General features: G+C 41.5%; 1 protein-coding gene across 4 annotated transcripts; it reads right to left on the reverse strand.

Moving 5' to 3' along the window:
• Positions 1-272: 272 nt before the first annotated feature.
• On the reverse strand, positions 273-22,031 carry LOC108439302 (serotriflin). 4 transcript variants are annotated; one of them, XM_037533926.1, is made up of 9 exons: positions 22,011-22,031; positions 16,095-16,173; positions 14,851-14,854; positions 13,564-13,667; positions 10,437-10,527; positions 6,801-6,943; positions 5,095-5,180; positions 2,972-3,054; positions 273-1,740 (listed from the first exon to the last, which is right to left on the reverse strand). In XM_037533926.1, exons 1-9 carry the CDS (start codon positions 22,016-22,018, stop codon positions 1,598-1,600), a joined length of 741 nt encoding a protein of 246 aa, XP_037389823.1. In that variant the 5' UTR covers positions 22,019-22,031; the 3' UTR covers positions 273-1,597. The 4 variants fall into 4 exon arrangements, with proteins under 4 accessions (XP_037389823.1, XP_037389825.1, XP_037389824.1 ...); XM_037533928.1 differs by lacking the exon at positions 22,011-22,031 and adding an exon at positions 16,445-16,582; XM_037533927.1 differs by lacking the exon at positions 22,011-22,031 and adding an exon at positions 16,391-16,417.
• Positions 22,032-27,866: the final 5,835 nt, after the last annotated feature.

Here is a 27,866-nt window from a genome sequence, read left to right on the forward strand (position 1 = left end):
TGTCCTATATAACAATTATATATAGTTATGTATATACACAATGTGTGTTTTTCCCTATTATGTTACATGCAGCAAATAAATAGGATTTGTGTGCTAAAATGATCAGAAAAACATGTAATTCGATTGAGCATATTCAAACTTCAGCATATGATGGTATATGCCTGCCTGTACTCCTAAATAAAAGCATATTTTTCGTTGCACGTGGCGTCAAAAGTTGTGAACTGTGTATGAAAGAGGTTCCGGTTTGAAGTGAATCATTCATACAACATGCCTTTTTGTTTTTGCTGTGCACTTTAATAATAAGCAAGAAGCAAAGCAGCGTCACTTGGTTGAACTGAAAGGAAAGAGACACGAGTAGATGTGGGCAGGAAACATTCAGCCTCATGTCTTTTAGACTATTGTACAACAGAGACACCTGCTGGTGGTCTGGTGTGTTACAACACATACATCCTATACATCCTTATAGCCCAGTTAGATGGTGAAAGCCTGCTTCCATGTGAACAAAATGTTCCTGTATCTTCTTCCTGTCCCATGCCCCTGAGTATATGAAGGAAATCCTTTTTTTTTTTTCATGAAAAGCAATTCACAGCATTTGCCTCGGCTTCTCTCCCACCCTCCGTTCTGCTTCAATTACAGCTCCCATGAATGCGGCTTGATTATTTCGACTGATTGTGCTGGAACTGAAATCACCAAATGTGGGCCATCTGTGGGCCCGAGAGACATGGTGTGGGACCGGTTATGCAATATGTAACAGTTTGCTTGCTCCAACTGCATGATTGCAGAGCAAACACTACTGAAAATGATAAGACCTGACATCAAAGTGAGCATACGAAGGAGCACAGGCTAACGTACATGTATGGAATGAATGTGTCTTAACAGCAGATGCTCGCTTTAGGTCATATCAACCTATCATATGAGTTACATCCAGCGGCATAATTGAAAATGAGACTGAGGTAGGCCTAAAATCACTTTACATCAATGCTAATAGTCACTACTGGTGATTCGGTATGGCTGTAGTGTAAACAGTGAACGTCAAAGGAGCACTACAATGTATTTCAACCTGAACTCTACCTGCTTCTTTTTGAGCGTATGGTCCATTACCGTGGTCAATAATTTCGACATGTTACTCTGTCGGCAGTAAAAGAATGAAAAACCTGACTTTAAGATGGAAGTCAGTGGGCACCGGCTTTACTGCTGTCTACTGCAGGCGTGGGTAAAGAAGGCGGGCTTCTGAGCTTTGAGCCAACAGGTTATTCTGTTCTTTATTGACTGAAAACAACCATAATAGAAGCCTATGGGCAGGTGCTTCAGCTGATGCCCATTGGGTTCTATTATAAAGGTGTTTTGGGTCAGCAAGTCTCGTCATTTTACGAGGTACAGGAAAAGCGTCAAAGCTATCGTCTGTGGTAATCCACCACACACAGCAGATGGAGACTGTTGAAACGTTCTAAAGTGTTCCTTTAACGTTCCTGACGGCTGTAATGTTCTAGAAAGCGATAGAAGAAGAAAGTGTAGCTATAGAGCTCCATGACCACCTTAATCACCTAATGCACTGGCAACACTGATGGCTAACAGGCCTGGCGACATGCCTCGCAGGTCACTTCTTGGCGATGGGGATGACCTTGTTTTCGCACAGGCAGATGGCGGGGCAGTACTTCTTCACAATGTCGTCCTCACATGTGTAGTCTTCTTTTATGGAAGGGCAGTTGGCGTATCTGTCGATGTAAGGGCAGGGGTTGGCTGTAAAAGATAAGGTCACTATTTAACAGAGGTGGACGAAGTACACAAATCATGTCCTTGAGTTAAAGTAGAGGCACCCAAGGTAACATATCACTCCAGTAAAAGTAGAAGTTCCTCCCTTTAGACCTCCACTTGAGTAAAAGTACTAAAGTATTTCCCTTCAAATGTACTTAAGTATAAAGTAAAAGTACTAAAAGAGTAATTCTGGCTCTGATGTCCTGTTATCATTTTTATAACCAGACTGGCTTCATGAACTCATTTCAGGTGAAAGTCCTCCAGCGTCTCTCTTGGTAAACCAGTCTTTTAATAGAACGTCATTAATTAGTGACGCTGACGTCTATTAAAATGATCAGAAGCACAAAACACTGAAGGTAAACAGTTTCCATCAGGGAGAACCGAGTGGCTCTGAAATCACTTTTTACACACAAGCAAAGTTTCAGTTTCAGATTTATTTACAACTTAGTTCCAAGTTTAAGTTGAATAAAAACTGGCTTTAAACTCAGGATCACAGATGAGCTCCTTTACTATGTTGATCTGTAGGCGTCTGTTCATAAACATAAACCAGCCCAAACTCATTTACTATAAAATGAACTGGTGTTTGTAGAAATTCAGAAAAAAGCCGCGTCAGTCTCGACTGCATATGTGGACATATTTCTATATTGAGCTCTATTTACACAAAGTTAGGTTAGTTCATCATTTATGTTGAACAGACTCTCCCAAAGTTTTACGCTGCTGCGCTGACGTTGAACTGCGTGCTGCACTGGGTCGGTATGACCAACAGGTCAAAACCAGCTCTAAACAAAGTGACCGCTGGGCCCTGATTGGTGCTCTGGCTTTGCGCTTCTTTCGTTTTGACATGTTACGTTTTTATACACACAGAAACCAAAAGGAACCACAGATTTCTCAAAATGTAGGAGGAAAAAGTCGGATATTAGACTCTGAAATGTAGTGGAGTGAAAGGAAAAAGTCCCCAGAATGGAGAAACTTCAGTACAGATACACCAAAAATACTAAAGTACAGAAACTAATTACATTTACTCAGATACTCAGATACTCAGTTACTGTCCACCACTGCTTTTTAAGTCATAGGGCCATAAATCCACTCAACATATAAAAGAGCTGGTCTGACAAAGCTCTCCAGAAGTGCAAATGGCCATGAAGGTGTGTTGGTGACTCATTGTGATGCTGTGGACAGATAAGCAGTGACCTAATGGTAGTGTAACGATACTCACTGCACAAGCCGTCCTCACAGGCGTCTGGACAGGCCGAGCAGGGTTCTCCCTTTGAGTACGGAGGCACTCCTTTGAAATTCCCTCTGTATACACAGACAACAATACTGTATTTGCTACCTTTATATGCCCCGGGACAGAAACTGGTCATGCTGGTCATTAACCCTTTAACGCCAAGGCAAAAAGTGGCTATTTCTACTGTTTAATCTCTTCTTCTCTGATAATGTGATCTCTTCATGCTGTTGCATCTTCCGCATAATTACATATGTTAGGATGTAAACACAGTCATTCAGAGTGCTTTGGTGTCAATTCGTCACAACTGTTCACAGTGGTGGTGATAGGAACCAAACGTCTGATACCTCTAAAGCTACGTCACAAAACAACTATGAAGACTCTTCCTGATGCCCAAGACGTTGTTCTACGGTAGTTTCTTACAAGGTTTCACCCTAAAGCATGTTGTTAAAGTCCATTCATAGTAGACAGGTGCATGCTGGGTGTTAAAAGGTAAAAATAATACCTGAAGAAAACTTAGTCTTTATGGTTTTTTTACTGTTCTACCATCATTAACATTACATATAAAAACTCAGAAGGCACGTGTAGGTTCACTTGTGGTTCTGGATAGTAAATAAAAAGGCTATATTTGTGTTGTAGGCCTTGTGACGTCTGGTTCCTATCACCACCACTGTAAAGGAATCAGTAAGTTTCTCCAGAACAGAGCATTTTACCGTCGAAAATCTGAAGGATCCGTTTACATCTCAACTATTTTTTTTCCATCTATATTTTTTCACTATCAATTTTAATAAAAATAAATAAATAAAAGCACGGGGTTGTTGGATACGCTCCAAATGAAGTCCAGTTTAAAGACATTTGTGTTTCATTGGGTCTTTGTAATATCAATGCACTTTGTCTTGCCTTTATTTCTCTTAATCCCTTATTTTATGCTCTATTTTATTGTGTTTTATCCCAGTAATGCACATTTTAATCTCAGGAATTCATAAACTTCATTTTTTAAGACTTTTATTATTCCACGTTTGTGTGACGCACTTTGAAAGGCCGCTATCTATGAAAGGTGCTGTACAAATAAACTTGCCTTGCCTTCGCATATCACACGCTCTTAAAAACATGGTGCTTCAAGGGTTCTTTAGTGAAGAAAATGTTTGTATATAGAACCATGAACGCTGAAAGAACCCTTTGGATCATGAAACGGTTCTTCAGATTGATGATGAATATGCTGTAATACGCAAAGAGCTTCGTCTATTGTTATAGTGTCGAGCTTGTAACAGTAGAAGGACCTTTTGGGTGCTGTGTTTAACCATCTACAGCAGATTCATGCAGATTTTCCATCAGTAGGAAGAACCCGTTCATGATGCAAAGAACCCTTAAATCATGCAGGTGCTTTCAGTGTTCATGGTTCTATACAGAACCATTTTCTTTACGAAAGAACCCTGTTATAATCCCACTGACAGTGGACTGTGGAATATTTAGTAGTGAGGAAATTTCACGACTGGACTTGCTGCACAGGTGGCGTCCGATCACGGCACCACGCTGGAATTCACTGAGCTCCTGAGAGCGACCCATTCTTTCACTAATGTCTGTAGAAGCAGTCTGCAGGCCGAGGGGCTCGGCTTTATACACCTGTGGCCACGGAAGAGACTGGATCACCTGAATTCAGTGATCTGGATGGGTGATTGAATACTTTTGGCAGCATAGTGCATGTACCATTATTTGCATTTTGACCACTAAACAGCCTTGTAATCCAAAGGACCCCGTGAAGTTCTTGTTTACATTTTTGTTTACCACAGGATGCAGCAGGGATGATTTGAAATCAAAGGTGTGTGTGTCCAAATTCTTGCTCAGAATCTATCACAATGCATCCAGCAATAACGGCGGCTCTTGGAGTTCTTTTGTACAGTGATAGGAAACACAAGCTGATCCATTTCACTGTGACTAACGTGGATTTGCACAGTGAACTATTACTCTGAGGGTAGATTCTAATCAGTTAACGGTGGTGAAGATGAAGAAGGTATCCTCTATGGTAACTGTAGCATGATCACTACCAGCACCACTCTGACTGAACATCACTGTGGCCTATATGGAACCAAGTTTATCAAAGGATTTTGACGTACGCTCGATAGTAATGGCAGGCGTAGAAGTAGTTGCTTCCACACTTGGCCACTCCGCAGCCGACCTCGTACGAGCCGTACCACACCACCTTCAGCAGGAAGAGAAACAGGATCAGGCCGGGTAAACACTGCTCAAATTTAAGATGTCAGTCTCCTCAGCTATTGCAGCTGCGCCCCTCCCTAGCCTTCAGTGAGTTCATGACTGCTTTCAATCTAGTGCTGATAAACCAAAGGTCAATAAACGAAATCAGCTCCCATTAGACTCGAGCAAATACAGCCTTAAGCCGGCGTAATTCTTTCAACAGAGCAAACTGGGCTCACCGCATTGAAGGAATGCTGTGGTGAAAAATCAAATGTGCGCAACTTTCCTGCTGAACCTGAACGGAGTCGGCCAAAAGATGCAAAGCTACAGCCGCAGTCAGTGAGGTGGTGCAGTGAGGAAAAAAATCGTCCATAGTGATAAAAGTATCATTCTAGCTGAACTCATCTACAGCGAACCCTGAAGTCAAAGCACAAACATGAATACAATCATCATATAATTACATATTACGTCATTAATTTCCACTATAGCAAACGATGTTGACAACTGCTGTGATTGAACAGTACGGTCACATGTTTGTGGTTACATTTATGGCATTTTAGCAGATACACTCATCCAGAGCGACTTACAATGTAATTTATATATATATATATATATATATATATATATATATATATATATATATATATATATATATACATATATACATACATACATACACACACACACACACACACACACACACACACATTATACACACAGGCAGGCGAAGGTGGTGTTAGGAGTCTTGCCCAAGGACTCTTATTGGTACAGTGTAGGGTGTTTACCTAGGCAGGGGATTGAACCCCAGTCTCCAGGACACCATTAGCACCATAGAACGCGGAGATGTGTAAAAAACACTGATATGATATTTACCTACTCACACTACTAAATACTGATTTACAGCAGAAACCGTGCTGATAACGATCATGGGTGTCAGCAGTGAGGCGACGTGTGCGCAGCTTCAGAGCGAACATCACAGCTAACTCACCCACCACAGGCTCCAGACTGAAGATAGATCACGTAGTCTCAGCTTCTCAGCTTCGTGTGTTTATTTAAAACCAGTGGAGAAGAAATTTGAAGATGTTTGTGCTTAAACAGAGCCAAAGCAGTCTAATGTTTGCTTCTTGTAGCACCGGAGCGACAAGGCTAACGTAGCTACCAAGTAAGCTTAAGCTTAAACATCTTTAATTGGCGTCTGGGGCTGAAGATGTGAATTCACATGTCAGAGTTCAACTCAGTATCACATGAAACTTCTTAGGCCCAGACGTCTGCAGCACAAAGTGTCTCATTGCGTTCTGATGGTGCTAATGGTGTCCATTACTTGGTAGCTACAGTAGCCTTTTAGCTACCAAGCACCTCTTGCCTGATCACCTACTCGTCTGGTCGGGGGAGCCAAGTTGTGTACATTCGATTTTTTTGCCAAACTATTCTTTGAATAAACTGCATTATTAACTTTATGGTGCACACTAAAAAACAAAGTTTAGCAGGTGCTGGACTGGGTGAGTAAACACGGCCTGCATGTCTGATCAAATGGTGTCATTGCATAAAATATCATAAAATAATAGTTTGAAGAAGATACGCTTTGTAATATTTACTGTAGATTAATAATAGATGACAACATAATTACTTGAGTGTAATGGCCAATGGGCTCTCCGTTGATGGATCCAGTGGGGTACTCGTAATCGACGACTTCACTGTGCCATGCTGTCACAACCGCAGTCCAGGCGAACATGCCAGTGCTTTTAAACAGGTTTTCACCCATTTCATATGCTGCAGGTTCACAAAACAAATATGAACTTAGTTTGACAAATACTGCACTGCACAAATATAATGTTGTTATTTACAGCCCCGTTTCCAAAAAAGTTGGGATGCTGTGTGAAATGTAAATAAAAACAAAATGCAATGATGTGCAAATCATTTAGACCCTATATTTCATTGAAAATAGTACAACATATCAAATGTTGAAACTGAGAAATTTTATTGCTTTTTAAAAAATATTTGCCCATTTTGAATCTGATGCCAACAACACATTCCTAAAAAGTTGGGACGGGGGAACAAAAGGCTGGTAACGTTGTGTTATGCTAAAAAAACACCTGGTGGTTGATTGACAACAGGTCAGTAACATGATTGGGTATAAAGAGCATCTCAGAGAGGCGGAGTCTTTCAGAAGTAAAGAGGAGGAGGGGTCACCACTCTGTGAAAGACTGAACGACTCAAGAAGAACGTTTCTCAACATAAAACAGCAAAGAGCTTCTGCTTTTCATCGTCTACGGTGCAGAACATCATTAAAGACTCAGAGAATCTGGAGAAATCTCTGTCTGTGAGGGACGAGGCTGAACACCAGTATCTGCTGGCCGTGATCTTTGGGCCCTCAGGCAGCACTGCATTAAAAACAGACATGATTCTGTAGTGGAAATCACTGCATGGGCTCAGAAACACTTCTGAAAACCACTGACTGTGAACACAGTTCATCACTGCATCCACAAACGCTGTTAAACTCTAAAACACAAAGAAGAAGCCAAATATAAACAGGATCCAGAAACGCTGCCACCTTCTCTGGGCCTGAGCTCATTTAAAATGGACTGAGGGGAGGTGGAAAAGTGTCCGGCGGTCCGACAAATCAACATTTGAAACTCTTTTTGGAAATCATGGACACTGTGTCCTCCGGGCTGAAGACCACTCAGCTTGTTATCAGTGCTCGGGTCTAAAGCCAGTATTCATGATGGTTTAGGGGGCATTAGTGCTCATGGCCTGGGTGACGTGCTCATCTGTGGAGGCGCCATTAAAGCTGAATGATATAAACATGTTTTATCAACATCTGCTGCCGTCCAGACGACGTCTTTTTCAGGGAAGGCCTTGATTTTTTCAGCAAGACGACGTCAAACCACGTTCTGCATGTATTACAGCAGCACTGCTCCGTATTAAAAGAGCACTATTTTCCTTTAAAAATGTGGTTTACATGACTTGCATCTCATTGCAGTCTATTTTTATTTGCATTCTGCACAGCGTCCCAACTTTTTGGAAATAAGATTGTATATATAGATGCTATTCCTGTCTGAATTACGCCATAAGTCATGAGGCTCTGTATAGGATCAATTTGGGTGACATATATGACAAAACCTTGTTTTCATTAGTGTATAATCAACTGTAACTATGAATGGTTGGAATTAGACTGAGTCCTTCATATCTATATAGGAAGCTGGTCTTCTTCCAACAGAGGCCTCCATGTTTCTACACTAACCCAGAATGGACCAACCAAACACGGGCTCTGAAGAGCGCCTGTCACGTTGAAGCAGAAGCTTAGGTTTGGTGGTGCTACAGCATCAGCTGGAAAACGTAAAAATAAGTACAGTTAGTGGTCGCTGCCTGCGCTGGCTGACCATCAGATGGGTCATAATCATTACCTAGCAGAAGAAAAGGTGAGGGAGGATAAATCCTCATCCACAAAGAAGCAAAACGAATTGGGACAGGCAACGGTAGAAAACGTGATGGCTACTGTAGGTTCTACTACACGCTTAGAAAGGGAGGGGTTGGGGATTCAGTTGTTTGCAATCTGAAACCTCACCACCAGATTTACATTTACATTTATGGCATTTGGCTGACGCTCTTATCCAGAGCGACTTACAATTTGATCATTTTGCACAGGGAGGCCAAGGTGGTGTTAGGAGTCCTGCCCAAGGACCCTTATTGGTATAGTGTAGGGTGTTTACCCAGGTGGGGACTGAACCCCAGTCTACAGTGCAGAAGGCAGAGGTGTTACCCACTACACTAACCAACCACCTGAAAATGGTTGGTTCAGACTTGAAAATGAAACTACTTATCGTAGCACGATCTGTCTCGTGGAGTATAATGCCTTTTTTGGACAGTAATGGCGAGTATGTTCTGATCTTCCTGTGGAATTACAGTCTACAGTGCTTATAGTGTCAGTTAATTTGCAGTTATTAAAATAGGCAAGTTAAATTATACAAATACAGTAAAGTGAACAGTTTACAACAACTGGACTTCAGTCCAAGTAAACTAGTACTAAAACAAAATAAAATAAAAAAAAAAGACCTGTGCACTTCATAAACCTACATTCTTATACCAGCAATAGCCTTTTAATGGTCAATCAACATTTAGTAATTTACAAGCAATAAATGTTTGATTAGTTTTGCCAGTTTTCCATGAGAGTCCACAGTGGAAATTACCTCCAAACCTGAAGATGTTATTGTAAGTTTTGTTCTAAAAGGATTTAAATTAATAGAGAGCTTAGCGATTCCACTAACAAGTTCCCAGAAGGCAGTATTGGTAACGGAGCCTGTAGTAGAGAGTTCAGTAGAGACCAGCCGTTAATGCCATCCCTACCCACCAAGGCACTAAACCCCCAAGTTCCTCAAATCTTACACGCTGCACCTTTAAGGTAATGAAACACAAAAGTGATTGAGCATCGAATAGATGTAATACTTTTGCCTGTTGACAGTATACAGTATAATCTAATCTATAAAACCCTTAAGAAACAATGTAGATAATGAACATGTACTTAAAGAGACAGCTTTTCTCAGAAATGCTAATATTGCTCATCTTAAATTAACACTAACAGAGACCTAACAGAGGGTGGGGGAAACTTAACGCTGTTGTCGGAAGAAAATCTTGTATCTTCAGAATTCCAACTTTATAGGAGAAGGAAAAAACCTACTTCACCTTTAATGTATGTCAATGGAACCAGGCGTCTTTACACATAATTTTCCAATTATGACAAAAATAGAGATACAAGGTTTCCTTCCAACAGCAGCAATATGTCTAAGAAAAGCTTTGGAACATTTTTGTTCACCACAGATGGCAATAGCATCAGTTTTCAAAGATGCCAGCTTCAGTGGCCTATTAAACACTGTAAAAGAGACAAAATATGCCCAAATGATGGGAGGGAAGATTGTGAAATAAGCTTTTGTTTCGATTATTTACCATTTTATTTTTACCAGTTTATTAAACAGTGCTCAATTGTACCTTTCACCCAATGAGTGCTGGGATAGGCGAGTGCAGGAGGATATGCATCCTGGATATTTTTTGTGTGTGCTTATATATTTAAATAGACAAGCCGCCACAGCCAGCAAAGTCTAGAACAGTCAGCTCAGCTAAGCCAGTTGCTTGAGCTTTACTTCCAACTCTGAGTCACACGACCGGTGGCTTAATTGAGCCAACGTTCAGTTTTCACATGCATACGAAACTTAAAAGAACATTTTTGGCTGGTCTAAGTTTTAGTGCAGTCAGATAAAAGTGGGCCTACTTCCGAGCATGCGAGTGCTTGGCGGGCCATGTTTCATAGAGCAGGTGTTGACCCAGTTCTGAGCTGAGACTGCTGCTTCCTTGCTCCAGCTCTGTAGGCAAGAAAACACACCGTTCATCACCATCGCACAATCCATATGACAAGTGTACAGCTAATGTGTGTCTGATACTGAAGCTTTTCAATGCACTTAAAGACCCAGGGAACCTAAATCTGTGACTAACAGTGAACACGTACTGAGTTTAAAGTAAATAATGCCAATATATAACCAATAAATGACTGATATAGTTCACCATATTGCTCTTCTCTCAGTGTAAACTGGGCTCTCCTAATTTCCCGTATGCATTTCCCTGACCAATCACAGGGCTGGCGTCTCTGGCCCCGCCCACACAAAGCAGTTTCAGAGTCAGAGAAACTCAGCATAATCAAAAGCTGGACCACCTGTGTGTAGCTGCCCGTCGCTTATTCATTCGTTTATCTATACACCACACGTCTGTTCGTCTGTGACTGGTTTCGTCCAGTTACCATCATATTAAAGCTGATTAATGACTTCTCTACAGGGGGCGGAGCAGGCTAGGAGTGTTGCACAGAGAGCTGTCAATCAAGTTGCTCATATTGCCGTCAGATAGGCCTGATCAGCACTTTTTAAGTCGGGTTTTATCATATTTACATCGTATTTTCATTCAAGCTTTGCTGGATGTTTAATACGACACTCAAACATTTAAAATATAGTTTAAGGAAGTGTAACTTCTTCAGACGACACCTGCAGCAATTAAACACGTAAAGCCAATTTAGCATTTTCAGTTAACTCATGTCAGGCCGACTTAAAACCTAAAAGTGAACCTAAAGTACCTTTTTAGTAGTAAAGTAGTAAATCGGTGACTCAGTTCCTCCCCACTGACCACTAGTCACTATCAGTTCCCACCCACTGACCACAACCCCCACAGCTGGGGCCTTCTGACCGCGGCGAGCTGAGGCATCGCTGAGATTTGAACTCGTCGTCGTCGTCGTCTGAAAATCACCCGGTTAGACAGTCATGCTGCTCTAAAGCAGCGAAAATCTTCTTCTTTCGGCTGCTCCCTTTAGGGGTCGCCACAGCGGATCATCTGCCTCCATCTCGCCCTATCCACTGCCTCCTCTACTTTCACACCAACCATCTCCATGTCCACCTTCACAACATCCATAAACCTTCTCTGAGGTCTACCTCTTCTCCTTCTACCCGGCAGCTCCATCTCCAACATTCTTTGCCCAATATATCCACTATTCCTCCTCAACACATGTCCAAACCATCTCAACCTGGCCTCTCTGGCTTTATCTCCAAACTGCTCCACCTTCACTGTCCCTCTGATCTGCTCATTTCTAATCTTGTCCATCCTTGTCACTCCCAACGAAAATCTCAGCATCTTCATCTCCGCCACCTCCAGCTCAGCCTCCTGTCTTTTAGACAGAGCCACAGTCTCCAAACCAAACATCATAGCAGGAGGCACTACTGTCTTGTAGACCTTCCCTTTCACTCTTGCTGCTATCCATCTGTCACACATCAGCCCTGACACCCATCTCCACCCACTCCATCCTGCCTGCACCCTCTTCTTCACCTCTTTTCAACACTGTCCATTGCTCTGGATGGTTGACCCAAGATATTTGAAGTCATCCACCTTTACGACCTCGACTCCTTGCATCTTCACCTTTCCACCTGCCTCCCTCTCATTCACACACATGTATTCCGTCTTGTCTCTACTGACCTTCATTCCTCTCCTCTCCAGTGCAAACCTCCACCTCTCCAGATTCTCTTCCACCTGCTCTCTACTCTCACCACAGATTACAGTGTCATCTGCAAACATCATGGTCCATGGAGCCTCCTGCCTGACCTCATCTGTCAACCTTTCCATCGAAAATCAGAAACAACGAAAAGATTTAATAAAACAACGACTAAAAGCATTTTTATCACTTTGCGCTGGCTGTTTCTTTCAGGTAACAGTTCTTTGTGCATTTTGGCTTGGTTGCTCAACTAATTAGCCAATCACCAAGACCATTTCTTCAAATCTCAGCGACGCCACCACTCTCTGTGGTCAGAACCCTGAAAGTAGGGATCCCTCCCCACCCACCAGGCCAGGCATGTCAAACTGGGGAACTTTTGGGCCAAAGTTCTGCGGGGATTAACATTTAGCCTCATCTAATGTCCTCCATTCAGTTCATGAAGCCCTTGCTAATTAGCTGATGAGATGAATCAGGTGTCTTTAATGAGCCAAAGTGCTGAAGTCTGCAGTGTTTTGGCCTGCAAGGACTGGAGCCTGACACATGTGCTCCAGCCTGTGGACTCCATGAGAAAGGAGGAGTTATAGCCTGCAGGCAGGAGTTAGGAGTAACTTGGGAGAGGAATTGAACTACAGTTTCAGTTTATAAGGAGGCAACCACTTTTTTCCCCAATTTGTTTCTTTTAATTGAACTTATAGCTGCACGATGCAAGTTTTGGGGGTTTGGAGACCTCTCTGGTGGAAATGTGTAACTGCACACAAAGTGAGAAAGTATATGTATTTTGTAACATGGGTTGTGCTTTGGACCCCTTCCCCGGGTGGATGAATCTGATGACTGAAAGAGTATTTAAAGAGAACTCAGCCACCACTTGGTGAGGGATGTCCAAGATGTGTGTGATTCTATTGTTTTCGTCATATCTTCACTAGATTTTGCATCCGAGACCTAGACATCCAGACCTTCTTTTGGTGTGTGCGACATTAGCACTCTCACTGAATCCAGCCTGATGCCTCTGACTTTTCATTTTGATCTTTAATCTGTTTTAGCAACGTTTTTAGCAGTGCAATAAAAAAACTTGCATAGTGTAGCTTTAAACTGTAACAGAAGATGCAGAATGGAAATTCAAAAACTTTTACATTTCAGACTAAGTTGAGAAAATGCTTTAAAAGCTGACTTCAACTTTTTTTATTATTAGTGATAAAAATTTTTGAGTTCACAAATATTAATGCACAATACAATGTGTGTCCAAACGCCCCGACTGATAAACTAATGCAGTGTAACAGGCCAAACTGCACGATAACTCATGGAGAAACTTTAGGCAAAACATCACAACATCATGGGACAGTGTTGGTGAGCCTCTGCTTTAAGAGCATTTTACCATTTTCAGCATGTTGCTGGCTTGTGGAACGACTGATCTCCGGAACGCGTTGTGCAAGTTGACGATCTCCTCCTGAACAGCGGTGAGGTTTGTACAGATTGCATCTGTATGGAGTCCAGAAAGACGTCAGGGTCAGTTTGAAGAACTTCAAAGCGGCTTCAGTCAAAAAATACTAATAGTCACCGATAACTAGCTGGTTACAGTAATACGGGTGATTTCAGGGAAGAACCATTCACCATGCAAAACTGACTGCAGGTCCAATAGTGGTTATGGAATTACACGTTTTAAAGGGCCTATATTATGGAAAATTTACCGTTTTTGTGATGTCACATGACATTTACATATTCAGTCTGCAGCAGTTTAGCTCCACCCATTCTCTCTGACATTATGAGTGCTTCAGCCTTTTGACTGCCTTTTGAATTAGGATCAATACAAGGCAGCCAATCAGAATGCACCTCATTTGCATATTAACAAAAACTTAATTCCAGTGCATAAAGAGAGGTTGAAAAATGGTCATGTTAAACATTAGTTATGGCTGTTTTAGGTACATAAGCTCAATAAAATATTCATTTCTCATGGAAAAAAAACCCAACAAAATGTAAAATATGGATTCGTTAAATTTAATAACTTAATAACTCGCCTGGAATTTAAAGGGACAATAAAATGAAAACTGTAACCAACACTATATTTAAACCACGCATACTTGCCTCCTGCACTCTTCAAGGGTTCTTTAGTAAAGACGATGGTTCTGCATACAACCATGATCACTCAAAGAACCAATGGCATGCTTAAATGGGTTCTTTGATGTGATGTGAAATCGTTATTCGGACTGATGAAGAATGTGCTATAGATGGTTCCATGTAGAACCTTTTAGAAAAGGGTTCTGTATAGCCCCACAAACGGTACTTCTATTGCTCCGAGCTAGACATTGTAACAAGAGCAGAACCCTTTTATACACACTTAAAAAAAAGAGGGTACTATCAAGGGCTCTTAAGTAAAGGCAATAGTTCTGCATAGAACCGTGAGCACTCAAAGAACCCTGTGTATGATTAAATCATAAGCCTGTGTTTTCCCCTGTCTGGTCACTGGTCTTTGTACTGGTGTTGGTTCTCGTGGTGTTTGGTTCAGTGCTCTTTGTTGTCATGTTGATCTCTACATGTTGGCTCTATGACCCCTGATTTCAGATTTGCCCTTAATAAACGTTGCTTATCTCCACATATGCGTCCACCTCCTCGCTCCCCGTTACACACAGTGTTAAATATTAAACTGTAAGAGGATCATGCTTACCTGACTGTTGATGCCACCAGCAGGAATGAATTGTAAGACAAAAGTGAGAAAGATTGGAGGTTATTCAGCTTCACAATATTATATATTACATTTTTTATTATTCATGCGATTACTGGATTGGCCGAGGCCTTTAGAGGGCCGATTCTGGGCCCAATGGTTCAAACACTACCCTAAAAAGTGATGATGAGGTGGTGCTTGATTCTGATGTGTATGTTGTTGCCACACACATGAAACAGATTACATTAATACACACATTTGTGATGAGGTGCTACATTTTACACACGCGTGCGAACCAAATTCAGTCCGTTAGGGGGACAGCAGGGCCCAACCTAACGCTTACTGGCTCTTGCAAGATCATTTTACGAGTGTGTGAGCATGATTAATAATTTCACCTTTTGTTTATGGACATTTCAGCCGAAAGCAGAGAGCGCAAATGCCCCCCCCACAGGTGGGGTTAACTGTAACAGAGCGAGGGGCTCGTGAAAACTGTAGGAAATTGATGCAAAGCGCAACTAAGCCAATACAAATCTATGATTTTTGAAGCAGACTAGCTTTCCGCTCTAAACACATAAATTTACATGCATTATAAATATGATTGGTGAAAAGAGGCTTTTTTCAAATGTAGGACATTTATTTTTGACCAAAAACGCTCAACTATATCAGCAAAACACGGCCAAAACAGAATTTATTTTTCTAAATAAAAAATAATTTTGATAAATGTGCCCATAAAAACTTTTGTTTTTCATTTTGGAGGATATGGGGTCTGTACTTTAGCCTGGCTAGCTTACATTTATGGCATATTATGGATAATTTTTTACACAGCTAGGCAAAGGCAGTGTTGGGAGTCTTGCCCAAGGACTCTTATTGGTATAGTGTAGGGTGCTGACCCAGACAGGGATTGAACCCCAGTCTACAGCCTAGAAGCCAGAGGTGTCATGCACTACACTACCAACCACTAGCTCTCCATCTAAGCTCTTTATAGTGCTATATTACAGCCACCAAGCCTATGATTACAATAATATGAGTGAATAACATGGGAGTAAATTCTCACGCGCATGATGCAAAAAAGTTAGCATCATGGTACAAAAACAAAGAACTATCTCTCAGATTCTGATGACCAAAAGCAAAATCTACTATTAATAACTTTGATCAGCGCTCAAATATCAAAATAGTCAGAATGCACATTCCTCCTAATATTAAAAAACCCCCAGACGTGCGGTGGGCGTGAATTTCAGGTTACTCACCACACTGCAGGCACTGCTCATATGAATCAGAGTCAGCATGCAAACACTCCACACAAACATTGTGTCGAAGGTGTAGCTCCTGAAAACGCAGAGCAGGGCGAGCACTTGTATTACAAACATGAGGATCATTGAACACACTTGCATGCACTTAGTAATCCAATCATTCCTGGATTTCAGCAGTTATTCGATTATTCAAGTCGTCGCGTAAACAGCATGCTCTGATTTCTTAGATCGGGTTAAGGCCTAGAAAGGAGACTAAGAGAGCCAGAGTTTAGCTCAGTGTTATCAGCTCTTACTCTGATTTCTTTCTGACTCTTTTTCGCTTCAGCTCACTGCCACATTAAACACACCTGGTTCAGCTCATCAGTGAATTGGCCTGAGTCCTGAGCGTTAGATGAGGATAAATGGTCATCTCTGCACTTTGTTTGACCTGCATGCTTCAGATGATGTACAGCACTGTGTGAAAGTCTCAGGCACCCAAGACACGTTTTCAAAATCTATTGATTTGAGTAGTTTGTGTTTATTAGCTGAGAAAAGTGTTAAAGGCTTCCGGTGTGACGTGGCATGGAATAGACGTGTGCTTGGAGCTCTCTCTCAAAGATTTGATGCACTGTTTTATTTGTTTACTTTGTTTGTTCAGTCTCTTATCTGCTGTGGTTAGTAGCGCTGTCACTGTGCCAAGTGTTGTTTGTCGCCACGCCCCCCAAGCTGCAGAAAACGCCAGGACCCTGACTGTCTCTTATCCGGCCTGTCGCGCAGGCCGCATCTACGTCCAGGAGTGACGCAGGTGTCGCTGGACGTTTCAGCGCTGAGGTCTGAGATTGCTCGAGCGGTGGTCTCCGAGATGCGCACGGGAAGGCGTTCGCGTTGGAGAAACCCCGCTCATCGCGCGCTGGCGCCCCACCGCGGCCCGTCATCGCGAGGCTGCATTACTATGAGAACTGTGTGGAGATTCTCAGGAAAGCGAGGCGTCACCAGCGGATTAGGGTGTTTCCTGATTTCACCGCCAAGGTGGCAAAAGCTCGAGCTGCTTTCAACGAGGTCCGCACACAGCTGCGTGCCTTGGAGGGGTTCGAGTAACTCCTGGTGGTGAGCACCGTGACCTCACCTGTCCTGAGGAGGCTGCTCGGTTTGTGGCTACGCTGTCTAAGTGACTCGCTGCTCGGTTGGGAGACCGAGTTTAATTCATCCTTTAATTACATTTACATTACATTTACGGTATTTGGCTGACGCTCTTCTCCAGAGCGACTTACAGTAATTATGGTACTCTGGGTTTTTTTTTTTTCCATTGTCTCACTTAAACTCCCATTTGTGCTCAATCACATGCCCAACTGTTTTTTTGTTAATACAGTCTTGTGGCTCATCTTTTACTGTTCCGTTCCGTTAGGACTGTTATGTAGTTATAATATATGGGTGCATATGTTTACATATGTGTGTACATTGTATACAGGTTCATTTAATGTTGGAGTCCTGCTGTTCAATCCATGCTTTGCAATCGGGGGTACTGTCTAGATGGGTTAGGCTCATGTTGGAGCCAGTGCAGCTGTCCTCATGGTTGGGCGTGTAGAGGACATTGCTGGGGTAATTTCTGGGTGGGGTGGGTGGTATTCGTCTTTCATGGTGTGTGTGTGTGTGTGTGTGTGTGTGTGTGGGTGTGTGTGGGTGTGGTGGTTTTTCTTTTCTTCTGTTTTTGTTTTCTTTTTATTCCCTTTTTCTTTTTCTCCCCCCTCCCCCCTCCCCCCTCTGTCGGCTGGTATTATTTTTATTTTAAGTCTAAATGCTCTAAACAGTCCAAATGACTGATTCCACTTTACTTGATGTTGATAACAGAGCTTTTGAAGAGGTTTGGCTCATTTTCAGGTTATAAAGTGAACGTTTCCCAGTGAATTCACTTGCGTTATCAATTGCTCTGCTGTTCCCTTTCAATTTGCTTTGACTGGGTTCAAATATTTAGGAATTGATGTATCTCGCACTTTGGAAATCTCTTCCTCCATCACTGATCGCTAGAATAACTGTTATAAAAATGAATGTTATGCCCAAATTTCTTTTCTTGTTTCAAACTATTCCTTTATTCTTGCCGAAAAAGTCCTTTTAGAATCTGGATCAGCTCATTACCTCCTTTATATGGGACGGGAGGGTTCCTAGAGTGAGAGAATCGCTATTAGAGAGGTTTAAATTTGATGGGGGGGCTGGCTCTTCCTAATTTTTTGTTCTATTACTGGTCAGCGCACATTCAAAAGGCCTTTTGTTGGCTTCGATCTCCAGAGTTGCTGTGGTGTAGATTAGAGACTTGTTCTTGTTTTCCGTCCTCTCCGTTTGCACTTCTCACTTCTTCCTTACCACTCAAGCTGACATTCTACGCACAATCCACTAGCGCTGTCCACTCTGTGAATCTGGTCTCCATTTAGACCTCATTTTAAGCTCACATCTCCTTCTTTATCGATGCCTATATTGGAAAATCATCCACCCCCCCCCCACCCCCCACCCACCCGCTCTGACTCACACAGCTTTTAATACATGGCATGAGAGAGGCATCAGATCGTTTCGTGACCTTTATAAGGATTTTAATTTACCCCCCATCTCATTTGTTTAGATATTTACAATTCGGAAACTGTGTCTCATCCCTTTTTCCAAATTATACATGTCTTCCCATCACACAATCATGGGATGACCTTTTGACCTATAACCCCTTTCAGAAATCTATAATATCTAAGATTTACTCTCATATCATGGCTTTAGATCATCTATCCGAGTCTCAGCTGTCCAGATATTACCCGAATGCTGTCAGTGATCAATGTGATGCTGCTCCATGTAACTTAAGTCACATGTTCTTTTTCTGTCCTCCTTTCCATAAATTTTGGTCTGAATATTGTAAGATTATGACAAAGGTTTTAGGAATCAACATTAATAAGAACGCTTTCAGGGCAATCTTTGGACTTTCCACTGATTTACCTTTCAGTCGGATGTTCTAGCGTTTACGTCTCTGTTGGCGAGACGCCGCGTATCGCTACTATGGAAGTCTTCAAAACCCCCTTCCATCTCAATGTGGCTCCGGGATGTCCTACATTTTCTTAGTGTGGAAAAGATGAGGTCCACCTTGAAAGGCAAGACTAAAACATTTTATTCCAAATGGAATCCTTTTTTATATATTTTAATTCACTTCAGGTCGTGCCAGCTGACTGAGGGGATTGAACATTTTATTTATTGGGGATATTGGGGATTTGTTGGGATAGTGTAGTGGGTAACACCTCTGCCTTCTGCACTGTAGACTGGGGTTCAATCCCCACCTGGGTAAACACCCTACACTATACCAATAAGAGTCCTTGGGCAAGACTCCTAACACCGCCTTGGCCTCCCTGTGTAAAATGATCAAACTGTAAGTCGCTCTGGATAAGAGCGTCAGCCAAATGCCGTAAATGTACATTTATTTATTTAACTTGTTTTCTTTTGAGTCTGATAGTGGTATATATTTTTCTGTCATCACGATTATCCAATTTGTAGTTATTGTCCTTTTCTTTTTGTGTGTGTGTGTGTGTGTGTGTGTGTGTGTGTGTGTGTGTGTGTGTGTGTGTGTGTGTACATCTTTTTGTGGAAAATAAGCAAGGGGGAAAAAGAGGAAGCTTTTGAATGTGTGGAACTACTAGATCTGTCTGTTTTGCTTTTATTCCTCAATAAAGAAAAAAGAAAAAAAATTTAACAAAGTGTATATATATATATATATATATATATATATATATATATATATATATATATATATAAACAAACAAACAAACAAACAGTGATGTTCTGGATGTGAGTGTGTTTGTTTACCCATCTCCAAGCCTCTCCTCCTCGAGGAAGTCCAGTATTATATGTAGTTAAAAAGCAGCTCCTGGTTTGACCAATCAGTGCTCAGTAAATTGAGCTCATGATGTAATTGATGATATTAACGAGTCTCTGTGGCGGCTGTGAAGGTGTCCAGGAAAAATATGGACCCGAGAAATTCTTGATACTTTTTATTGTTTTTCTGTTTATTTGAATTATGAATACGACTTTATTCTAATGTATATTGTGATAAACTCACTGCTGAGGTCCACTGGTTAAACATTGGACGCCCAAAACTTTCACACAGCGCTGTACATATTTTCCGCTAAAGTGATTTGATGGTTAGAAAAAGCCACGACTTTGAGTTTTACACTACAATTACGTCACGTCTTTTTATGTGAGCTTAGCGGCTGCTTGCAAAGCACAGATCTGATTACAGCCTGACTCGTGCAGACTCGGAGTTTCCCTAGTATCTGATAACTCAAGTGTATGTAAACAACAGTGAACAAACTACTGTCGAAAGCTCAGGCGAGTCAGATTAGTTTCTCAAAGCAGATCTTTTGAGATGATCGTCCACGCCGTCGTTTGCAAGCGATCAAATCGGATTTGCGTGTCTAGACATCACCAGCCTTTTTGAATGGACTGCTGCAGTAGCCCTGAATCTTTGCTGCACTTCGTCACTCTGGATTTGACTTCGTGGTTGTTTTTGCGAGTGACAAAAAAACCACTTTCTAATCCGATTTGAGCTTCCAGAGCGTCCACACTGAGAACCACCTGTAAAATCCAATCGGAATTGCATTTCAAATGTGTTTTGCTCTTCCAAATGTTTTGATTTCATGTGTTTGGTTTTTTTTTTTTTTGCTGTCCAGACTATCAAAAATCAGTCTAGATACAATCTGGATATTCCTGAATCAGATTCGATCTGGCAATCTGAAAAAGGCCAAAATCTGATTATCTTGCAGTTATTAGATAATAAAGTATCTGTAAATGTAGTCATTAGGTTTTTTTATGTACAGCTGGGGAGGTTAAATAAATTGAAATTTAAAACCTAATATTACACAATAAAAACTGTGTGTTTACGGAGGAAAATTAAACATTGTGTTTATTCTAGTTTTGTCAGTACATTAATCAACAGCTACTGCTGTTATTAGTAGAGCAGGTATGAGGACTTATACTGCGTATTGCGGCTATGAGAGATAACAATACAGTAATTTTACACTATAACCATCATTATAACTGGCTGGGTGTCTGATTCCTTCTGTAGTTTCTTATACATTTAATATATGAACTTCAGGAGGACGCAGCTTCTTCAAAACGGCAAACAGGAATGCCACAGCCCTACATTACACAACAGTACTGTACGTTCACCACAGGCCGTTAATATTATGTCAGACTTTCTGTCCATTCTTGCCTTAACTGTACACTTTTCAAACCGCAAGCGCATAAAGTAACGCAATGTAGTGTAACAAGTATTAGTGACAGTAATTCACAACACAGCCACAACACCCATAACCAGCAATTCAACATTACAGGCAGCAGGATCTCCGACTGGGAACCTTTACACGGTTTCTTATGAAAATAAAGGCAAGTACTGTATAGAAATGTCAGTGCTGTGCCTAATAGTACGTTCTGAAAACAGACGGTTCTTCAAGGAAATGGTTCTATACGCAGTCATGAACAAAGAACACGATTACATGACTAAATGGTTCTTTGCCTTGAGATATGGTTCTAAATGGAACATTTTCGAAAGTGGTCCAATAAAGCACCAAAAGGGGTTCTTCTACTGTTGTGATGTCAAGCTTGTAATAGAAAAGGAACCCGTTTTGGTGCTACCTAGAACCATTTTCAAAAAGGTTCTATGTAGGACTATCAAAAGCATGTTCTTCATCGATCCGAAGAAGAACCAGTTCACCATGCAAAGAACCTTAAAGAACCATATATATATATATATATGTACCATAACCTGTGCACAGTCAACATTTTGTTTACCTATTTTTAAAATAATCGACCTTAATTCCCTTCAGGGATCTGTACAGCTGGTCTAGTCTTATCTTAGCATTGCTGAATATTAGTAGCAGTAATAAATGCATCTGTAAGTAATATTATCATTACCTGCTCATATGAGTTGAAGAACCAGGGCTGCTGTTGATGTAAAAGACGCTGCGTTCCCGGTCTTTATAAGCACGTCTGCACATGCGCAGCCCGTCCTTTAAGACGTGCTTACATATTATTAATGACATTCAACTGACCCAACCTCTGAAATATCAACACAAAACAATTAGGTCCCCTTTGGCAAACAGTGGCGGAGAATGACGGGCGCCGATACAAGAGCCAGTCTGAGGGAGTGTAGCTTCTTTAGATTGGACATGATATATGAAGGAACTGTTTGCAGGATTTGGCCTCACAAACAGAGCAACAAAGGCGAAATGTCTGAGACAACATGGCACTGGATTCCACCCAAAGGCCCGAGAAGACTGATGACGGCCTTTGTCTTGCCGCATTGTGCCACTTTTTCGTCAGATGGTGTCGCTTTGGCTTTGTAAATCTCCCACAAACACAAGCGTGTTTGCTTTTCAGAAATAATCCCCCCCCATTACAAAATAGCTGATATCTTGAACTGGAACTGACCCAGCAGTGTCAAGTACTTTCATACATATAGAACTCTACCCAGCAAACACAGGTGACTTGCCAGTATATCAATTAGGTACGACTTTAAAAGGTGTACATTGGTCATAGATTGGCAGGTAAAACTAATAACGTAATCCGGAACCAGAATCTTTTAATGAATGAGTACAAGCATTTTTATTGGTATAGGCGTCAACGTTAATTCCAATTAGAACAAACTCTGCTATAAATCTAATGTCCAAGCAAGGCCGAACAAGCACAGTGACTCAGTGTGCTATCACTTACAGCAGGGGTGTCAAACTGAACCACTAAAAGGGCCATAACAAACTCAATGTGTCCAGGATTGTTGGGGTGTGGGCTCTGGGGTTGGTCAGTACATGGTTTAAAGACCAGCAGCCTTTTTGATTTTTTTGTTTGAGTTGTCTTCTTAGAGGACGGATAACTTGATTTTCTCCTGTTTATCTGATGGGGACAGTTTTGGTGTCTACCAGGTCTTCCAGTTGGTTGTTAGGAGTCTCATTTTCTCTGGAGCTTTTAATCATAACTTTTGGGAACTCCGGTTTTTCCGCTTATTTTCCTTTGACTTTTCACTTCATTATGTGAGTAGATTATCTTACAACCTGCTATCTTACATTTCCAATAAAGTTGGGACGCTATGTAGAATGTAAATAAAAAAAAATGCAATGATATGTAAATAATTTGTCCTATATTTCATATCAAATCTTGAAACTGAGAAATGTTATTGTTTTTTTGTTTTGTTTTGTTTTTAAAATATGCTCCTTTTTGAATTCGATGCCAACAACACGTTCCCAAAAAGTTGGGACAGGGGCCTGTTTACACAGTGTCCATGATTTCCTAAAAGAATTTCAAATGTTGATCCGTTGGACCGCCGGACACTTTTCCACTTCCCCTCAGTCCATTTTAAATGAGGTCGGGCCCAGAGAAGGTGGCAGCGTTTCTGGATCCTGTTTATATTTGGGTTCTTCTTTGTGTTTTAGAGTTTAACAGCGTTTGTGGATGCAGTGATGAACTGTGTTCACAGTCAGTGGTTTTCAGAAGTGTTTCTGAGCCCATGCAGTGATTTCCACTACAGAATCATGTCTGTTTTTAATGCAGTGCTGCCTGAGGGCCCAAAGATCACGGCCAGCAGGTACTGGTGTTCAGCCTCGTCCCTCACAGACAGAGATTTCTCCAGATTCTCTGAGTCTTTAATGATATTCTGCACCGTAGACGATGGAAAGCAGAAGCTCTTTGCTGTTTTATGTTGAGGAACGTTCTTCTTGAACTGTTGCTCTATTTGATGGTGCAGTCTTTCACAGAGTGGTGACCCCTCCTCCTCTTTACTTTTGAAAGACTCCGCCTCTCTGAGCTGCTCTTTATACCCAATCATGTTACTGACTTTACCAGCCTTTTGTTCCCCCGTCCCAACTTTTTTGAAACATGTTGTTTGCATCAAATAAAAAATGGCCAAATATTTTTCAAACAACAATAAAACTTCTCAGTTTCAGCATTTGATATGTCATCTTTGTACTATTGTCAATGAAATATAGGGTCTAAATGTTTGCACATCACTGCATTTTGTTTTTATTTACAACTTTTTTGGGTTATCTAAAAATATTTCTTAAAAAATCAATAACATTGCACAAACGGCCATTTCGACTGGAAATGAGACAGGTGTACTCTCACCACGGCACGCCGTGAATTATTTTTCCCATTCCGATTTGCTTTTGCGTTTGACTTCTTACGTGTCCTTGGAGTTAGTTTAGTGGGTCGGGTTGTACAAAACGGTCCACTTGACATTTACTCTCGGTCAACATGCTCGGTGCAGTCACTGGACGTACCTGCTAGCTGCTTATCACAACCTTGGAATGCTCTTTTTAATGAGACATGTCCAAGATGTTTGTAGAGCTCCTAAAGAAATTGAAATATCTCGACCACTTGGGGGCAGTGTGGCATCAGCGTTGGAATTTCGACCCAAACATTCCTTCTTGTCATTATCTGTCAGAGGGCTGGTGCTAATGGGCTAGTCATTAAGCAAACCTCATTATTTTTATGAAGTCATTCTGATTGGATTTTTGTTCTTGACTGGAGTTGTATGACTCTGCTATCTGTGCCCTTCTTATCTAATACAGATAACCCAGCTAAAAAGATGTCCTGCAAATTGCTTAGAGCAAATTTTATAGGGAAAAAAAAGAACTTGAGGCCTCAAATTAGAGCCGTCTTCTCTTTAATGCTGCAGGTTAGGTCGGTTGCACTTGTTGGATTTGTTTCTCAATGGGTTTGGGTCATCTTGATTAAGGGGCCAAGCTAATTAGAGGTAGCCAGAGGCAGACGCCGGGAGTGATCCTGTCCTGTGTTTAATCCACCAAAGGAGCAAAATGCTGAATGTAAAGGTGGTCTCACATTTGCATCACCCCAACTTTCCCCTACTGGCTTTCGTTCATGATTAACGCCTTTTTTCCAGGATAATTAGTCCTTTAAGTTACGTTGATTACATTTATATACGGCTAACTCACCTTTACGGGGGCAGTCGTGGGCTGGAGGTTGGGGAACCGGCCTTGTGACCGGAAGGTCCCCGGTTTGATCCCCAGAGCTGACAGTCCATGACTGAGGTGTCCTTGAGCAAGACACCTAACCCCCAACTGCTCCCCGAACGCCGTGGATTGGGCTGCCCACCGCTCCGGGCAAGTGTGCTCACTGCCCCCTAGTGTGTGTGTATTCACTAGTGTGTATGTGGTGTTTCACTGCACGGATGGGTTAAATGCAGAGGTGGAATTTCCCCGTTTGTGGGATTAAAAAAGACTAATTATGAGTCTTTTACTCATAATTAGAAACCTTACTCGTTTAGAGTGAAGCACTCTTTCAGGTTTGCGTGATCAGTACCACTTTAAAATAAGACTACCCTTATAAATTGTTTATAAAAGGTTTAAAAGGAGTTTATTAATGGTTAATGATTAAGTCATAAACACCTTAAAAATAATTATTAAATGGTTATAACACATTATTAAAGGGGGAAACTTGAGCTGGTACATCTGATGAAACTGACAGCTTTAATGCCGAATGATGAAGATGCCAAGATAAGATAAGCAACCAGCGAGAACTGCGGATTAACAACACACAATGATGGTTCTATAAGGGTTCTGCATCACTAAAGGGTTCTTTCCTTTGTGAAATGGCTCCAGATTGATGGAGAATAGAACCTTTTTAAAAAAGGGTTCTATATAGCACCAAAAAGGATCCCTCTATTGTTACAATGTCAGGCTTGTTACCAATAAAGGTTCTTCTATTGTAACAAGCCTGACATCGTAATAATAGAAGAATCCTTTTTGGTGCCATATAGAACCCTTTTCAAAAAAGGTTCTATGTAGAGCCATCTACAGCACATTCTCCATTAATCTGAATAACCCTTTCATGACGCAAAGAACCCTTCAGTCATGCAGAGTTTTTATGGTTCTATATAGAAACATTTTCTTTACTAAAGAACCCTTGAAGAACCATCATTTTTATGTGTGTATATAAATGAATGTGGGTTCACTTTTAGGCAAATATCGGATCACTGTTGCCCTTTTAATTTGTGTGTTATAACTGCTTACTAAGGCTTTTTAAGGTGTTTATGGCCTAATTAATGACCGTTAATAAACTAATTTTAATCCATTTATAAACGCTTTATATGAGTAGTCTTATTCTAAAGTGCTGCCGCATGATCATATTTACATATCGTTAATTTGCCCCTTAGCTTTCACATAGAATTAGCAACATCAATGTTCTAGCCAGTCTTTTAGGTTAGTGTGATCATATTTGCATATTGTTAACCTGCTCTTATGAGCTTTTACTCATGATTATAAACCTATATTTACATAGCGTTGACTCGCTGCCACTAGCCTCACTCATAATGAACAACATCATCTTTTTGAGGTGAAGGTATAATTTGCATGACTGCATTTGCATATTGCATAACTTTCCTCTTACTTTCAATCATAATTAGCTACATCATCTTTTTGAAGTGAAAGTAAAATTTGCATGACTGCATTTGCATATTGCATAACTTTCCCCTTACTTTCAATCATAATTAGCTACATCATCTTTTTGAAGTGAAAGTAAAATTTGCATGACTGCATTTGCATATTGCATAACTTTCCCCTTACTTTCAATCATAATTAGCTACATCATCTTTTTGAAGTGAAGGTAAAATTTGCATGACTGCATTTGCATATTAGTAACTTTCCCCTTACTTTCAATCATAATTAGCTACATCGTTTTTTCTGTGGGTGAAGTTAGCCTGATTTCATTTACATAATGCTAACTCACTCCTACTAGCTCTCACTAATAATTAGCGTCGTTAGCGTTTTTGTGTGCAGCAGGCTTTCGGCTGGCGAGCAGCTATCTGCTTGATTGTGGAAAGATTAGCGAGGGTCTAAACGAGGCTGTAATCACTCTGTGGTAGATCACCACGCTGCTTCTCCAGGCCTCGGGGAAAGACTTGTTGATGAGTCAGAATCAGGCCGTTGTTAGTGGCTCGTTCTGTTTACTGTAATAAATAGTAACTTAGTGTTGATCCAGACGTTCTGCGCCGAACCCTCCAGGCTCTGGGTTATCATCCGGACCACGTTGTGAAATTCTGTTGCAGTTAGAATAGAATTAACAACCATCTGTCACTGTGTGGAATTAGACCTCTGCATTTAACCCATCCGTGCAGTGATACACACAGACATACACACTAGTGAACACACACACACTAGGGGGCAGTGAGCACACTTGCCCAGAGCGGCGGGCAGCCCTATCCACGGCGCCCGGGGAGCAATTGGGGGTCAGGTGTCTTGCTCAAGGGCACTTCAGTCATGGACCGTCAGCCGAGGGGATGGAACCAGTGACCTTCCAGTCACAGGGCTGGTTCCCTGACCTCCAGCCCACGACTGCCCCCGCTGTTGTTATCTGGCCCCGAACAGCTCAGCAGTCTGTTTGTGTTGGGTGGCTGGGGAGATGCTGAGATGCACTAGCAAAGCAGGTCAGCCGCCTCAAGCGCTTCCTGGAACTGCGTGATCTCTTTTTTATTTTCGTCTGAGACTTGTTGTTAATTTGTCAGGGAAACGGTTTTATGTGCACTCTCTGGGTCGAGCATGTCGAACGGCGAGAGCTGAGTCCGCTTGCCGGGAAATTTACGCTACGTTCACATTGCAGGGTTGAGATGTCTTTCAGTGTCTTTTTTTTTTTTTAATAACACATATAACAAAAGGTGGTCAGCAGTGGGAGGGATCATGTGTCCAGAGCTGTTGTTCCCACCACCAGAGACTTTCTCAAGGCCACACTGGGTCAGCGGGGTCAAAGGCTCTCTCAGAGGAACAG

This window comes from Pygocentrus nattereri, chromosome 24 (genome assembly GCF_015220715.1).
Source record: "Pygocentrus nattereri isolate fPygNat1 chromosome 24, fPygNat1.pri, whole genome shotgun sequence".
Classification (NCBI taxonomy): domain Eukaryota; kingdom Metazoa; phylum Chordata; class Actinopteri; order Characiformes; family Serrasalmidae; genus Pygocentrus; species Pygocentrus nattereri.

Coding starts and splice junctions, on each gene's coding strand:
- LOC108439302 (XM_037533925.1), bottom strand. CDS start 16,238: ATGCAAGTGTGTTCAATGATCCTCATGTTTGTAATACAAGTGCTCGCC. Junction 5,181..6,800: donor CCATTGGCCATTACACTCAA/GTAATTATGTTG, acceptor TTCCTGCTGAAG/GTGGTGTGGTACGGCTCGTA. Junction 1,741..2,971: donor CTGTGAGGACGGCTTGTGCA/GTGAGTATCGTT, acceptor TATCTTTTACAG/CCAACCCCTGCCCTTACATC.